Genomic DNA, 17,281 nt, shown 5'->3' on the forward strand with positions numbered 1-17,281 from the left:
ATACAATATAGGCAAAACGACAAGTCGGTCGTGTCACTTCTATCGTGTCTCGACATGTTTCTTTGATTATTGAGCAACAAGGTTTGTAAATGGGAAAATTGTCCACAAATTCTTAAACTTATTACACTTTTGCCAATTGAGTCTAAAATAATTTAATTGTGCCGACTGAATTTATAACTTTTTCACGTTTTGCCACTTGAGTCCATCTGGCCAATTTTGGTCTAAGATTATTGACGTGGATGCCGACTTTCTACGTGGCATAGACAGCTAACGTGAAAATTAATAATATTTTAACAAATTTAGAATTTATTTTATTTTATTTTATTTTTCCTTTTTCTTTTTTTATCTTTTCTTTTTCCTTGTCTTTTCTTTATCTTTTTTTTTTCTTCCCCTTCTTTCTTCTCTAGCCGGTCGCGGCCCTCTCCCTATGCTCTGCTCTTGGCTAGAAACTTCAAAGTCATAGGTCTTGGTCTTGGGAGTTTGTTCTATTCATCTTGTCAATGTCTTGTTTAGAAACTTTATTATGTCACTAAAAGCATCACCACATGTGCCGTGCACCTTTGAAAAAAACGAAATGACCTTCCATCGATCGCATCAATAACTCATGTATGTGCATGCGGACCACACACTTGCACATGATAGGATTGGGATCCTATCCATTCAGCAAACCATCGGCATTTTTTCCACTTATCTCGAGAAAGATATCATGTTTTGAAAATGAAAACAATATCATCTCAATACGCATCTAAATATATATGAGATCATATAGAGTTCAAATTTAGATATTTATTGAAAATTTATTCCTCAAGAAAGTAAAAAACTCTTTCAATTGACATCTATCGGATACTTTGGATGCGGTTTTGGCAAGTTTCAATAGAGTCAATAGAAAGTACATTCCTTGCAAGCATTGGTGTTATGTTTGTGGTACATAGAGTCACTTATATCTATCTATATGTTGCATAAAGCTTTGCCTCTGCATTTCTACTACCTTAATGCGGTATATAAAGACAAGGGCTGCATTGTGTTTTGAGTATTAATTCACCCACTAACTCCACGAAATTCGATAATTTTCAGATAATATAAACATTTAGTTTGAAGAATATACCTAAAAGTATCAGCTACTCACGTCCTGGAGGAACTCCTATCAATGCCTCGAGGCCACCATTTTTTTTTTCAAATTTCCTTTTCCTTTTCCTTTTGGCAAATGCTAAAATTTGCCATCAACATGAAATGCATACAATATAGGCAAAACGACAAGTCGGTCGTGTCACTTCTATCGTGTCTCTAGATTTTTCTTTGATTATTGAGCAACAAGGTTTGTAAATGGGACTTTACCAAAAAAAAAAAAAGGTTTGTAAATGGGAAAATTATCCACAAATTCTTAAACTTATTACACTTTTTTTCTAATCGAGTCTTAAATATTTTAATTGTGCTAACTGAATTTGTAACATTTTCACATTTTGCCAATTCAGTCCATCTAGCCAATTTTGGCTTGACATCGACGTGGATGCCGACTTTCTACGTGCCATAGACGGCGCTAACGTGAACATTAATAGTATTTTAACAAATTTTGAATTTATTTATTTTATTTGATTTTCTTTTTCCTTTGTCTTTTCTTTATCTTTTTTTTTTCTTCCCTTCTTTCTTCTCTAGCTGGTCGCGGCCCTCTCCCTATGCTCTGCTCTTCGCTAGAAACTTCAAAGTCATAGGTATTGGTCTTGGGAGTTTGTTCTATTCATCTTGTCAATGTCTTGTTTAGAAACGTTATTATGTCACTAAAAACATCACCACATGTGTTGTGCACCTTTGAAAAAACGAAATGATCTTCCATCAATTGCATCAATAACTCACGTATGTGCATGTGGACCACGCACTTGCACATGATGGGATTGGGATCCTATCCATTCAGCTAATGATCGGCATTTTTTCCACTTATCTCAAGAAAGGTATCATGTTTTGAAAATGAAAAGAATATCATCTCAATATGCATCTAAATATATATGAGATGATATAGAGTTCGAATTTAGATATTTATTGAAAATTTATTCCTCAAGAAAGTAAAAAACTCTTTCAATTGACATCTATTGGATACTTCAGATGCGGTGTTGGCAAGTTTCAATAGAGTCAATAGAAAGTACGTTCCTTGCAAGCATTGGTGTTATGTTTGTGGTACATAGAGTCACTTATATCTATCTATATGTTGCATAAAGCTATGCCTCTACATTTCTACTACCTTAATGCGGTATATAAAGACAAGGGCTGCATTGTCTTATGAGTATTAATTCACCCACTAGCTCCACAAAATTCGATAATTTTCAGATAATATAAACATTTAGTTTAAAGAATATACCTAAAAGTATCAGCTACTCTCGTCCTAGAGGAAGCAATGGTTCACATCCTGTCAATGCCTCGTGGCCACCATTTTTGTTTTTTCAAATTTCCTTTTCCTTTTCCTTCTCCTTTTTGGCGAATGCTAAAATTTGCCCTCAACATGAAATGCATACAATATAGGCAAAACGACAAGTTAGTCGTGTCACTTCTATCGTGTCTCTAGATGTTTCTTTGATTATTGAGCAACAAGGTTTGGAAATGGGAAAATTGTCCACAAATTCTTAAACCTATCACACTTTTACCAATCGAGTCTTAAATATTTTAATTGTGCCGACTGAATTTATAATTTTTTCACGTTTTGCCACTTGAGTCCATCTGACCAATTTTGGCCTAAGATTATTGATGTGGATGCCGACCTTCTAAGTGGCATAGACGGCGCTAACGTAAACATTAATAATATTTTAAAAATTTCTAATTTATTTATTTTATTTGATTTTCTTTTTCCTTTGTCTTTTCTTTGTCTTTTTTTTTTCTTCCCCTTCTTTCTTCTCTTGCCGATCGCCACGCTCTCCCTATAATCTACCCTTGGCTAGAAACTTCGAAGTCACAGGTCTTGGTCTTGGGATGTTGTTCTATTCATCTTGTCAATGTCTTCTTTAGAAACTTTATTATGTCACTACTTTATTATGTCACTACAAGCATCACCACATGTGCCATGCAGCTGTTTGCACTACAAGCTTCACCACATGTGCTGTGCAGCTTTTTGAGAGAGAGAGAGAGAGAGAGAGAGAGAGAGAGAGAGAGAGAGAGAGAAGAAGGGTTTGAAAAAGGAAATGACCTTCATCAATCGCATCAATAATTAACGTACGTGCATGCAGACCCAACACTTGCATATGATGGGATTGGGATCCTATAGAGTTCAAATTTAGATATTCATTGAAAATTTATTCCTCAAGAAAGAAACAAACTCTTTCAATTGACATCTATTGGATACTTCCGATGCGGTGTTGGCAAATTTCAATAGAGTCAATAGAAAGTACATTCCTTGCAAGCATCGGTATTATGTATGTGGTACATAGAGTCACTTATATCTATCTATATGTTGCATAAAGCTTTGCCTCTGCATTATCTACTACCTTAATGCAGTATATAAAGACAAAGGCTGCATTGTGTTTTGAGCATTAATTCACCCACTAGCTCCACGAAATTCAATAATTTTCAGATAATATAAACATTTAGTTTGAAGAATATACCTAAAAGTATCAGCTACTCACGTGCTGGAGGAAGCAATGGTTCACATCCTGTCGATGCCTCGAGGCCACCAATTTTTTTTTTCAAATTTCATTTTCCTTTTCCTTTTCCTTTTGGCGAATGCTAAAATTTGCCCTCAACATGAAATGCATACAATATAGGCAAAATGGCAAGTCGGTTGTGCCACTTCTATCGTGTCTCTAGATGTGTCTTTGATTATTGAGCAACAAGGTTTGGAAATGGGAAAATTGTCCACAAATTCTTAAACCTATCACACTTTTACCAATCGAGTCTTAAATATTTTAATTGTGCCGACTGAATTTATAATTTTTTCACGTTTTGCCACTTGAGTCCATCTGACCAATTTTGGCATGAGATTACTGACATGGATGCCGACCTTCTACGTGGCATAGACGGCGCTAACGTAAACATTAATAATATTTTAAAAATTTCTAATTTATTTATTTTATTTGATTTTCTTTTTCCTTTGTCTTTCCTTTGTCTTTTTTTTTTCCTTCCCCTTCTTTCTTCTCTTGCCGATCGCCGCGCTCTCCCTATAATCTACTCTTGGCTAGAAACTTCAAAGTCACAGGTCTTGGTCTTGGGATGTTGTTCTATTCATCTTGTCAATGTCTTCTTTAGAAACTTTATTATGTCACTACAAGCATCACCACATGTGCCATGCAGCTTTTTGCACTACAAGCTTCACCACATGTGCTGTGCAGCTTTTTGTGAGAGAGAGAGAGAGAGAGAGAGAGAAGGGTTTGAAAAAAGGAAATGACCTTTCATCGATCGCATCAATAATTAACGTACGTGCATGCAGACCCAATACTTGCATATGATGGGATTGGGATCCTATAGAGTTCAAATTTAGATATTCATTGAAAATTTATTCCTCAAGAAAGAAACAAACTCTTTCAATTGACATCTATTGGATACTTCCGATGCGGTGTTGGCAAATTTCAATAGAGTCAATAGAAAGTACATTCCTTGCAAGCATTGATGCTATGTATGTGGTACGTAAAGTCACTTATATTTATCTATATGTTGCATAAAGCTTTACCTCTGCATTATCTACTACCTTAATGCAGTATATAAAGACAAGGGCTGCATTGTGTTTTGAGCATTAATTCACCCACTAGCTCCACGAAATTCGATAATTTTCAGATAATATAAACATTTAGTTTGAAGAATATACCTAAAAGTATCAGCTACTCGCGTCCTGGAGGAAGCAATGGTTCACATCCTGTCGATGCCTCGAGGCCACCATTTTTTTTTTTTTCAAATTTCCTTTTCCTTTTCCATTTCCTTTTGGCGAATGCTAAAATTTGCCCTCAACATGAAATGCATACAATATAGGCAAAACGGCAAGTCGGCCGTGTCACTTCTATCATGTCTCTAGATGTTTCTTTGATTATTGAGCAACAAGTTTTGTAAATTGGAAAATTGTCCACAAATTCTTAAACCTATCACACTTTTACCAATCGAGTCTTAAATATTTTAATTGTGCCGACTGAATTTATAATTTTTTCACGTTTTTGCCACTTGAGTCCATCGACCAATTTTGGCATGAGATTATGACATGGATGCCGACCTTCTACGTGGCATAGACGGCGCTAACGTAAACATTAATAATATTTTAAAAATTTCTAATTTATTTATTTTATTTGATTTTCTTTTTTCCTTTGTCTTTCCTTTGTCTTTTTTTTTTTCCTTCCCCTTCTTTCTTCTCTTGCCGATCGCCGCGCTCTCCCTATAATCTACTCTTGGCTAGAAACTTCAAAGTCACAGGTCTTGGTCTTGGGATGTTGTTCTATTCATCTTGTCAATGTCTTCTTTAGAAACTTTATTATGTCACTACAAGCATCACCACATGTGCCATGCAGCTTTTTGCACTACAAGCTTCACCACATGTGCTGTGCAGCTTTTTGTGAGAGAGAGAGAGAGAGAGAGAGAGAGAGAAGGGTTTGAAAAAAGGAAATGACCTTTCATCGATCGCATCAATAATTAACGTACGTGCATGCAGACCCAATACTTGCATATGATGGGATTGGGATCCTATAGAGTTCAAATTTAGATATTCATTGAAAATTTATTCCTCAAGAAAGAAACAAACTCTTTCAATTGACATCTATTGGATACTTCCGATGCGGTGTTGGCAAATTTCAATAGAGTCAATAGAAAGTACATTCCTTGCAAGCATTGATGTTATGTATGTGGTACGTAAAGTCACTTATATTTATCTATATGTTGCATAAAGCTTTACCTCTGCATTATCTACTACCTTAATGCAGTATATAAAGACAAGGGCTGCATTGTGTTTTGAGCATTAATTCACCCACTAGCTCCACGAAATTCGATAATTTTCAGATAATATAAACATTTAGTTTGAAGAATATACCTAAAAGTATCAGCTACTCGCGTCCTGGAGGAAGCAATGGTTCACATCCTGTCGATGCCTCGAGGCCACCATTTTTTTTTTTTCAAATTTCCTTTTCCTTTTCCTTTTCCTTTTGGCGAATGCTAAAATTTGCCCTCAACATGAAATGCATACAATATAGGCAAAACGGCAAGTCGGCCGTGTCACTTCTATCATGTCTCTAGATGTTTCTTTGATTATTGAGCAACAAGTTTTGTAAATGGGAAAATTGTCCACAAATTCTTAAACCTATCACACTTTTACCAATCGAGTCTTAAATATTTTAATTGTGCCAATTGTATATATAACATTTTCGCGTTTTGCCAATTGAGTCCATCTGACTAATTTTGGCATGAGATTACTGACGTGGATGTCGACCTTCTACATGGCATAGACGGCGCTAACGTAAACATTAATAATATTTTAAAAAAAATTTCTAATTTATTTATTTTCTTTTTTCTTTTCTTTTTCCTTTGTCTTTTCTTTGTCTTTTTTTTTCTTCCCCTTCTTTCTTCTCTTGCCGATCGCCGCGCTCTCCCTATAATCTACTCTTGGCTAGAAACTTCAAAGTCACAGGTCTTGGTCTTGGGATGTTGTTCTATTCATCTTGTCAATGTCTTCTTTAGAAACTTTATTATGTCACTACAAGCATCACCACATGTGCCGTGCACCTTTTAATTGTGCCAACTAAGTTTGTAAATAGAACACAGCCATCTTCACTTCTTTTCTACTCTTCCTGCAAGGGGGTGATGCAAGTGCCCTCCAGAGGGAAGTTGCCATGAGCCTCTCCGTTCACCTTCTCGTGCTCGTTCTTCTTTCGTTAACACCGCACCAGACGCCCGCGTTTGCTGCCAAAAAGGTGAGCATTCAAAGCCTACTCGCACTGTTCCGTTAACGATGGAATCTCTCCATTCTAGTCTTGGTTTGAAGATGGTCGTGTCTTAACAGATATCATCATCATCTCATCATCACCATCATCATGAATATTTTCTTTTTGTTTTGTGTGTCTCCGTGTGCGTGGAATCGAAGTCGTACGTGGTTTACTTGGGATCTCACTCGCACGGCCGGGACGCTTCATTGGCTGATCTGAGTCGAGTGACGGAGTCTCACCATGAGTTTCTTGGCTCTTTCTTGGGAAGGTATTGCATTTCGATGCAGATAAAGTTCACCACAACCACTTCTTGTACTTCTTCTTATCGGTTTATAGTACGCATTGATGACTATGTTTTGTATAGCCGGGACGACGCCGAGGAGGCCATCTTCTATTCGTACACGAGGCACATCAATGGCTTCGCCGCAACTCTTGAAGATGAAGTAGCTGCCCAAATCGCCAGTAAGCTCCGACCCCTTTTTTTCTCCCTTGGTTTGGAGTTTGACCACCAAAACAACGGTCTTTTTGTTTGCTTCTATCATAAACTTGGAGTGCAACTTGCGCTTCTTGATGACAAGTCGTGCAACCTTTGGTTGTTGCTCCATCCTATGCATTTTTTTTTAGCGCAAACCCTCCGAATAATTAGAAAAAGAGCAATGTTTCTACACATCTACGAAACTTTGAGAAAGACTAGTGCAATTGACGAGACGCGTGCGTCAAGTGTATCAATAATATTCAATTGAAAATCCAAACTTAGCCCGTCACATTGCTAAATAAATCAACTCTAATTGTTCGAATTTCGTTTTTCCGCCAAGGAGGCACTTAGTTTTTCTTTCCATCATGAATGCTTATTGTTGGTTTTCTAATCTTTGGCAGAGCACCCAAGAGTGGTGTCGGTTTTTCTGAACCAGGGCAAGAAACTACACACAACAAGATCGTGGGAGTTTCTAGGCCTCGAGCAGAACGGCGTGATTCCTTCCGAATCAATTTGGAAGAAGGCTCGATTTGGTGAAGATATCATCATTGGGAATCTGGACTCAGGCAAGCCACTTCGACCCACTATTTATTTATTCATTTATCTAGTCTAAAATCATATTTTCTTGACGAAAAATAATGTAAGTCCCGCGAAACCCACAAATTTTGACTTACATTACAACCAGAGCAAGGCTTTCAGGTCGTTTATCTATCATAAAGAAATGCGAATGTTTCAAGATCTCCGACTTTCGTTTACTCTCCATGTTCGGTTCTTGCTTCAGTCAGCGCATGTTCTCTTCACTCTAATGATTTTCACAAGCTATCGACTTTGTGTTGTCAACTTATTGACCTACGCACATGATACAGGTTGAGCCATAATATAAGAGGGTAGATATTAAAGAAACAGATAGCGAGTCGAGCACACTCCAATGTGCCTAATCCTCAGTAAGCTAGTGGATATAATAAGATTGTGCCATTAATGATGGACATGTGTGGATGTTGTCTTTTGCTCGAAAATTAAAGATTCTCCTCGACCCATGAGGAAAATTTTATTTAATCGAAAATTGTTGGATGTTGTCTTTTGCTTGCTGACTAGAGGAGCACAACCTGTGTAGCTGCATGATCGAAAGTCCATAAAAAAATGCATGCAAAACGGGAAAATAATAATGAAAAATTGTGGAGGAATTTGCTCTAGAGGTGCGTATCATCTTCATATTCTCTATCCACTTCTTGTGGATCTAATTGCGAATGCGTGGCACATGGGTCAAATCTTGAATACTAGTCAAAGGTACTAGGAGGGAAATGCATCATGTCTTTGTGCATTTTGTGAGCTATATGCCTAAAACTCCTTAGGTGGTACTACGCTAAGGATGGAGATAGAGCCTAAATTGACATCTTGGTAGTCTCGGCCATCACATGTGCTCCCTCTACTTTCAATCATAGCCGGGGCCCAAAACCACAAAATACACATTGAACAATCCCCACAAAAGCTGCCCCAGACAAACCCTCTTTTCCGGAGTAGGTGAAGCGCACCCTCATGATTAAAAACGTCGAGAAAAAACACAAGCTCTTCACGTGGGGTTTGATTTCTTTGCTTCGATTGCTATGTTGGACCTGGAATTGACAAGCTTCGGTGCAAAAAATGGGGAAAGAAGATGTGATCGATTGGGGTTTTGGCGCATGCAGGGGCGTGGCCGGAATCCAAGAGCTTTAGCGACCAGGGGTTGGGACCGATTCCTCCAAAGTGGAAAGGAATCTGCCAAAACGACAAGGATCCTCGCTTTCGCTGCAACAGGTTCTTTTGCTTGCTCCCACTCTCCCACTTTTTATCCTTCCTCGCCGACTTTTTCTCCACCCACCTTCTTTCGAGAAGGTAAAGGGTACTTTCCTATTATATCTTTTGGTATGTGGTTAGTGGTAGTGTCCGAAGTCTTTTAAGCATTTCTATCTAAGGTAAATTTCTTTAAGATAGAGTTGGCCATGTTATAAACTATTTCAACTCGAACTATTTCATGGTTATAAACTAGGTCTTAGGTAGCTTTTGTTTTATTAAAAACTTCGCGATAAAAGAAAATGGTTATTTCTCATTTGTTGGATGGTTTAGGGAAAATTAATTCCTTCTTGCCATAAGGGCAAGTCGTTTTTTCCGATTTAAGCATGTTGTTTTCAATTTATGAAAAACGTTTTTTGTATATTGATTAATTTTCTGTCATCCATATATTAGAAAGTCGAAAAAAAATTTACTGGAAAAAGTTTTCTTTTAAGCAAACAAACCTATAGAAATAAGACATACTTCAACAACTTGTATGCAACCTATGCACATGATTAAAGGAGGGATAATGATCATGATAGTTTTTAAACTTTAACTTAATGTTAATGTTATTCTTGAACTTTTTGATATATTTAATATGGCCCTTAAACTATTCTTAAGTATTGAATCTAATCCATTCCACAATAAAGTTGAATCCATCTTTTATTATATTTTTTACCTTTTTCTTGGATCTATAATAAAAAAAAAAAGTAAAACTTCATTTGAAGTTGTATTGGCCTGCCAATTATTGGCTGTGACTTTCATCGCCGTCCAATGTCATCGACCACTTCACGAGCACCCAACGTCAATTCCTCTCTCGAGCTTGCTTCACCCCTACATTTGGTTAGGGTTCATGATGCTATATCCGGTGTTGTCAAGCCCTAAACTCGGCCTTGTCGAGCTCGAGTAACACCATTGGTGGCGCAACCATTTACCCTTCCTTTGGAAAATCAAGATTTTCTTTAGGTCCAAGTCTTTTATTATGTAAATTTCTCAAATGATGAATTTATTTGCAATCTTCGAGTTAATCTGAAAATGTGTTCATCTGCATAGAGTTACATAACAAGGTAACATAAAAAAAGAAGAAGTTGTTATCTAATTAAACATGTTCCCTTTTTAAAAAAAAATCGATTTGACATATGAAACCATTTTTTGCCTCCCTTTATTATTTTTCTCAAGAATTAGCCGACTTTCACGAGACGACTATCTTCATCTCCACCTTCATTGTCATCACCTGATATTTTTTGTCTTCCTTCAAAACGGACAATTCTCATTTCTCTCCCCGCCATTTCGCTTTGACCAGCTCTTGAGTCCGAAACAATCTTTTCTTTCTTTCTTTTCAAACTTTTGTTTTTGTCTGGAAAATCAGGTTAGGTAAAAGATATCAAAAACCCATAATTGTTGACTTCGTTTTCGTTGACTGCCTTTTTGCGCACCATATCTTGCTTCAGCTACTTGACTAGTGGACAATATCGTTCCAAGCAAATAAAGAAGAATTCCAGTCTATAGCTCTACTTTTCTCATTTATCACTTATTTTCAGGTTCGTTTATTTCATAAAATATAAATAATTTAAAAGTATTTTTAAAAAATGATTGCTTACATTACTTAAAAATAATTAATAAAAAAATATTTTCATGAACGATAAAAATATTTTCCATTCATTCTCTTTTTTTTTTTTTTTTGGTATGCGATCACTTCTAGAATTTTTTTAAAAAATTATTTATTTTTGAAATAAATGGAGGTTTAATGAAAATGATTTCTTATGACATGAGGCTTAATGACTTAATTTTGACCGAACAATGTTTATACATCTAGTTCGGTGCATGGAAATTTAATTAGCACTATACCATTCGGACTCCCAGCACTGAGGTCGAAATTGTACGTGGAGAGTATGAATCGTTCTCAACGTTTTAACTTTTCATTGTTTTTCTTCAATAAAGCGAAATCGAATTTGTAAATAAGCAATTTTCTTATTTCTAAATCTCCTTCTCACACATTAATTTGGCAACCCTTTTTCAAATTTTTTTAATCTTTTTATTTTATTTTATTCGTACACATTCCCTTTGGACATAGATTTTGAAAAAAGAAAATGCAAAGGTAACTCCCGCGCCAACGGAAACGTCGATCCGCAGGAAACTCATCGGCGCCAGATACTTCAACCAAGGCTACGCCGCCGCAGTGGAGCCCCTCAGCGCCTCCTTTGACACCCCCCGCGACAATGAAGGCCACGGGTCCCACACCCTCTCCACCGCTGGTGGCAACTTTGTCGCCGGCGCCAGTGTCTTTGGCTACGGCCGAGGCACCGCCAAGGGCGGCTCCCCGAAGGCCCGGGTTGCTGCCTACAAGGTCTGCGGGCCACCGGTCGCCGCCGGCGCGTGCTTTGACGCGGACATCATGGCCGGCTTCGACGCTGCCATACACGACGGCGTGGACGTCCTCTCGGTCTCCCTCGGCGGCAGCCCCCCCCTCCCCACACTGTTGAACGATAGCATCGCGATCGGGTCCTTCCATGCCGTGACAAACGGCATCGTCGTGGTTTGCTCGGCCGGGAATGATGGGCCCGGCGACAGGACGGTCTCGAACATCTGGCCTTGGCTGATCACGGTGGCGGCAGCCACATGGACAGGGATTTCTCCAACTACGTGGTGATTGGCGATCAGAGGCGATTCAAGGTCAGACTCCCTCTCTCAATCGGTGAAGCTGTTCTTAGGGTTTGACACACGCATTACCAATTAGAAAAACTATACGAATGCACTGGAAATCGCATGTTCAAATGATGAATGTCCGCAAGGTGATTAGCGATATTTCATCGAGCATGACCCTTAATTGTTGCGGTCGGTTTAGTAAGCTAATCTGGACAAGAGATAAAGCCTGTTTTACTGTTTGTCACATCGCGTCGGGGATTTTGATTGTGTAAATCAGTGTTGAATGCGTTTTTTCTGATTCCGGAAACTGCTAATTCTTGTATATATGTGTCCTTTTGCTTTCTCCTTTTGCCCCGAAGGGTGCGAGCTTATCACCGAAATCCTTGCCTGGAGGCAAGTTCTACAAGCTGATCAGCGCAGCGGATGCTGGATTGTCTCATGTGTCGCCCGATGAAGCGTAAGGATCACAACCATTTCCGTGCTATCGAGCTGAACCCGTCAACTTACCACTTTCGCTTAGCTCGGTATATACTCTATTGCTAACTATGATTCGTTTATGGTTGCATAAGACAGAATATTCTGCAAGGATGGAACGCTTGATCCGAGGAAGGTGAAGGGGAATATCCTGGTTTGCCTTTGGGGAGAAAACGCAACGGTCCACGAGGGAGAGCAGGCCTTTCTGGCCGGCGCGGTTGGGATGGTCCTTGCCAACAGTATCCTCTCGGGAAACGAAATCTTAGCGGACCCACATTTACTTCCCGCGTCTCACGTCAACTACGGCGACGGTGCCGCCATCTTCAGTTACATCAAATCAACTAAGTAAGTGCACAGCTCCTCTTTTGCACCTAATGACAGATGTCATGGCGCAATGTTGTTCTTGGTTGAGCTCATGAGGCCGCATAACTTCTGTCCGTGTGATTGATGCGTTTGCGCAACCTTTCGTTGCGACAGGCTTCACTGCCTGGATCACACGCGTAGTGACAAATTTGGGCGTGAAGCCATCTCCACTCATGGCGGCTTTTTCCTCAAAGGGGCCGAACACCATCACACCCGAAATTCTAAAGGTACTTTGAAGGTTCATCGCCGATTTAGTCACGCTGCTTTTGTAACAATAGCTAGTTGAGTTACTGACATGATTATGACCAGCCGGATATTACTGCACCTGGAGTCAGCGTCATAGCTGCCTACACTGAAGCAGCGGGGCCGACAGATGAGGAATTCGATAAACGCCGGGTCCCTTTCAATGCTGTGTCGGGCACCTCGATGTCGTGTCCTCATGTTTCCGGTGTTGCTGGTCTTCTGAAAACTCTACATCCAGAATGGAGTCCTGCTGCAATTCGATCGGCAATCATGACGAGTGGTGAGTATGAGTGAATGATATACTACGAATACATTCTGAGCTCAACTGCTATGTCTGATGGGCACCCTGAACCTTAGGGGAGTGAAAATGACAAATCCGCCGCTCTTGCAATCTCCACTGAAAACAATGCGAACCGAACCTGTACATATTATTGTCATGACTAACTAGCCTGGTGTTTGATAAGTGTTTCCAAGATGCGTAACGTATTGAGAGATCTTTGCCCCTGTCTGTTTGCTTGCAGCAACGATACAAGATAATGCAATGGAATCGATCATCAATGCCTCCTACTACAAGGCGACTCCATTCAGTTACGGAGCTGGACACATCCAACCCAACCGTGCTATGGACCCTGGCCTGGTCTATGATCTGGGCATCGAAGATTATCCCAACTTCTTGTGTTCTCTAGGCTACAATGCAATGCAGATCTCGATGTTCTCTGATGGTGCCTACAATTGTTCGAAACACATTGGTCTTCTAGACTTCAACTATCCTTCGATCACGGTTCCTAAGCTCGGGATCAATCATGGTGACTCGAACTGTGAAGAATGTTGGCTTGCCAGGGACCTACAGGGCGTCGATACTGGAACCGAATGGAGTTTCGGTTCTTGTCAAGCCAGCCTACCTGAAGTTCAAGAAGATTAATGAAAAGAAGTCTTTCAAGGTCGTGCTGAAGGCAAAAGGAGCCAGTGTGACTGGGGACTACTCGTTAAGGCGAGCTGATATGGTCGGACACCGAACATTATGTGAGGAGTCCTATTGTTGTGAAAGCCATCTGATGACTGTTATTATAGTGCCGAAAAATGGCGTTCTTATTAAATTGATGTCAATCCTATTCACGAACGGTGCTTCATGAATTTAAAATAAAGGTTTGCAAATTATAAGGTCTCAAAACTTATTAATTCAGAAACTAGGATGGAGATAAATTTTTTATTCATCTAAATGCTAATCGGTCTTTATAATGAGAGCATTGTGCATTTTAGGCATGCAAGCATACTTTGCATCTGCAGAGGAACTCTGTTCTCTTCTTCATTTATTGCGTGAGCATCCTGCTACTGCTTCTCTTCATCCATTGTTTGGAAAACTGAAGTTTCAGAAGACTATCCCTTTGCTTGGACGACTAATCAGCCAGTCAGTTCAAAGAAGACTCAATGGACTGAGATAAATCAATGTCTCTTAACAAAGCTCCCTCTTTGATTGTCACCTGATGTAGATATGACAGCTGAAATATGTGAAATAGATGAGAACACATAGTTTTAATACAATAAGAGTTGGCGTATACTTCTCGTCCCACTTTCAGCAGTGCAACATGACAAAGGCATTGTATGATACGGTGAATGAGGTAGAAAGGAACATTAATGGGGTAGAAGGAAATGAGGGAACCAATGCTACTGGTCGTAGCAGGGCTGCTATTGCCACTGAGTGAGTAACCGGCATAAACTGTGATGGAGGGAGGCTATGCAGTACGTGGACACATAGATCAAAGCCCGCGCTGGAAGCATAGAAACACTTTCACCACCATTTCCAATCCTCCACTTGAAGGTTGCAATATGTAAAGATCGATCATGGTGTCGCTCAAACTATGAAGAATGTTGGCTCTCCAGGGAGCTACCAAGCATCGTTTCTACAGACAAATGAAGTTTCACTGTTTCAGTTCTTTTCCACCTGAAGGTTAAGAAGTTCCGTGAAAAGAAGTCTTTCAAGGCCGTGCAAGGAGTCCTATTGTTGTTAAGGGCATTCAAGGGCTGTTCCTGTAGTTTCTAGAGAATGGCCTTTGGTTAAAATTGATGCTGAGCCTATTTACGAATGGTGCTTTTATATGTACCATACTCAATTGTGGAATCACTGAATTATAAGGTTTGTGGAGAGACTTGGTTCAGCATTATTTACTTATTCGTCTAAACATCAGTAGGTTATTATTATGAACATATGTGCGGTTCTGAGTTGCTCACACGTGCTATCTATTTGCTAAATGGCCGACGCACATCGTCATCCACGTCTCTTTCTATTTTTACCATCCAACGTATCTCAGCTTGTTCAGATTATAACTTGAGTTCTAAAGGTTATCTGATGATGCCATTCCTGCAGAGCTACCAATTGGCACCTTCAGATCAAAGAAGACTGTTAATAGTAAAGCTCCATACTTGATTGTCAGATGATACAGCAATGGAAGTGGAAATGTGTGCAATAGATGGGAATACATTACTTTGAAACATTAAGCTACTTACAACAATCTCGTGCTTATTTCGACAGTGAAACATGACAAAGGCAGGCAATACATAATAAAGTAGGACGTTACTATATCGATTGTGGTGATGTCAGCATTTCCCAAAGCAAGGAGCTCAAGCAATGGATGAAATTGGAAAAAGTCGACTCTACTCAGATCTCTGTTGATGAGAAGAGAGCATTCACAAAGTATAACGAAGCAGGAAACCAATGCTTCCAGTTGATAGCAGGGCTGCTATTGCCATGATGAGTGAGTAACTGACATAAACTGTGACTGATGGACCCCGCTCAAACCGTTCAAGTCAGAAACCAAGTAATTGATGCAGTACATGAACACAAAGAGGGAAGCCGAACCGGAAGCACAGAAAGACTTCCACCACCATTTCCAGTCCTCAGCTTGTAGATTGCGATAATAATGACCAAGGATGTTTCAGCACAGAGAATAACAAGGGACAGAAGACAAATGCAGAGGGTCCCCGACACGCTGTAGAACCTACCAAGCCATATGCTACTCAGAAAGAAGATGAGTTCAGTAACGAGTGTGCCGAACGGGATCATCCCAGCACCAAGAACTAAGAGCCACGAGGGAGTGTCCAAGCCGGGATTTCCCTAGGAATGTGATTGGTTTTCACAGGATATTGGATAGCCTCGGCCCAGGTCGCTAGGAGTCCTCCAAACAGGGTGACTGGCGCTGAAATGCAGAACCAGTACAATAGAATGGCACACGTGGAGATGGAAATATGTGGTGCTACGGTTGACCTACATTATGAAGTTGAGCGACGTGTACGATTAGGATGATTCGTGGAAAGAGAAATGTGATCAACCACGAAACTGACTTCCAACCATCAATACTTCCTTTCAGCGTTCTCTACTTTCGCACGCCAATGTACCCGCCAACGATTCCCAAAAAGAGTAGACAGTTAGTATCAATGTCAGTATCAATCCTCGGAGCATCAGGTGTCAAGTAGCAAAATGCCGTGATAGTTACAGTCACAAATCCGGTCAGTGTGATTTGGACCCGAGTTCCAACCATCACACTGAGAAGCCTCGAGTGATTCGGCTCCCTGAATGCATCGCTGGCAAGAAGCTTCCAACCCGAAGGCTCCTCATGGGTCTGTGCTTCAGCCTGCTTATTGAGTCCCCGACATTTTGCGATTTCCCTAGATAGTCTTCAGGAATATCACGAAGACAATACCAGTTAAGAGAAGGATGGTCATCAGAGAACGGAGTACTGAGAACCAACGGATTCGCGAATATCTCTGCTTCAAATAAATGTCCCAACGAGATTGCCAGTGGATATCGCTCTTCACAAACTGAACCTCATAAGTGAAGGATATCCTCTCGTTCTCCCTCACAGCCTGCAATGTCTCGAGATCGGAGGGACATTCCATTGAATCTATGTTGTCGTACATTTTGAGCCTTTTCATGTATTCCTGGTCGTGTTTAACACTGCAAGGAGCCACAGTGAAGCTTACAATCGCTCTTCACCCTTAGAGACCGATGGCGAGTCAAAATCTGTTATGTCATAGCCGCAGCTTCTGTGCTCATTCACCAAGACTCTGAACTTAAGATGATTAATGATGTAAACATCATCGCTGCACGGTAGTACAAATTCAATTGAAGCCGGTCCATTGACTGTGTAATATTGTCCGCGCCAGGGCTACCTGGCATACCTTACTGCCGGCAAACCATCGAGCATCATGTCACCTGGTACAAATCGCGAGTGCGCTGCTTCAAGAGCTAGCCTCATGCTCGCTCAGGGATCAGTGGTGCAGAGGTAGATGGACTCGTTGACATTCCCTCGGAACCGGTATGGAGCGTCGATGATTTCATCTCCCATGACAGCGGCGCCACATTACCGACACTTTCTCGGATCCCACCCATGGGCTTGCAGTA

General features: G+C 40.1%; 1 protein-coding gene across 1 annotated transcript; it reads left to right on the forward strand.

The window, feature by feature from the left end:
- The first annotated feature begins 6,638 nt into the window (after positions 1-6,638).
- On the forward strand, positions 6,639-14,053 carry LOC104437150 (subtilisin-like protease SBT5.3). The gene is given in 14 exon segments (XM_039316628.1): positions 6,639-6,860; positions 7,031-7,140; positions 7,237-7,334; positions 7,749-7,913; positions 9,033-9,141; positions 11,290-11,771; positions 11,774-11,829; positions 12,162-12,259; positions 12,376-12,632; positions 12,754-12,866; positions 12,949-13,162; positions 13,404-13,674; positions 13,676-13,871; positions 13,873-14,053. Coding segments are annotated over 14 exon segments (2,316 nt in total). The 5' UTR covers positions 6,639-6,779; the 3' UTR covers positions 13,939-14,053.
- The last annotated feature ends 3,228 nt before the right edge of the window (positions 14,054-17,281 follow it).

This window comes from Eucalyptus grandis, chromosome 1 (assembly GCF_016545825.1).
Source record: "Eucalyptus grandis isolate ANBG69807.140 chromosome 1, ASM1654582v1, whole genome shotgun sequence".
NCBI lineage: Eukaryota > Viridiplantae > Streptophyta > Magnoliopsida > Myrtales > Myrtaceae > Eucalyptus > Eucalyptus grandis.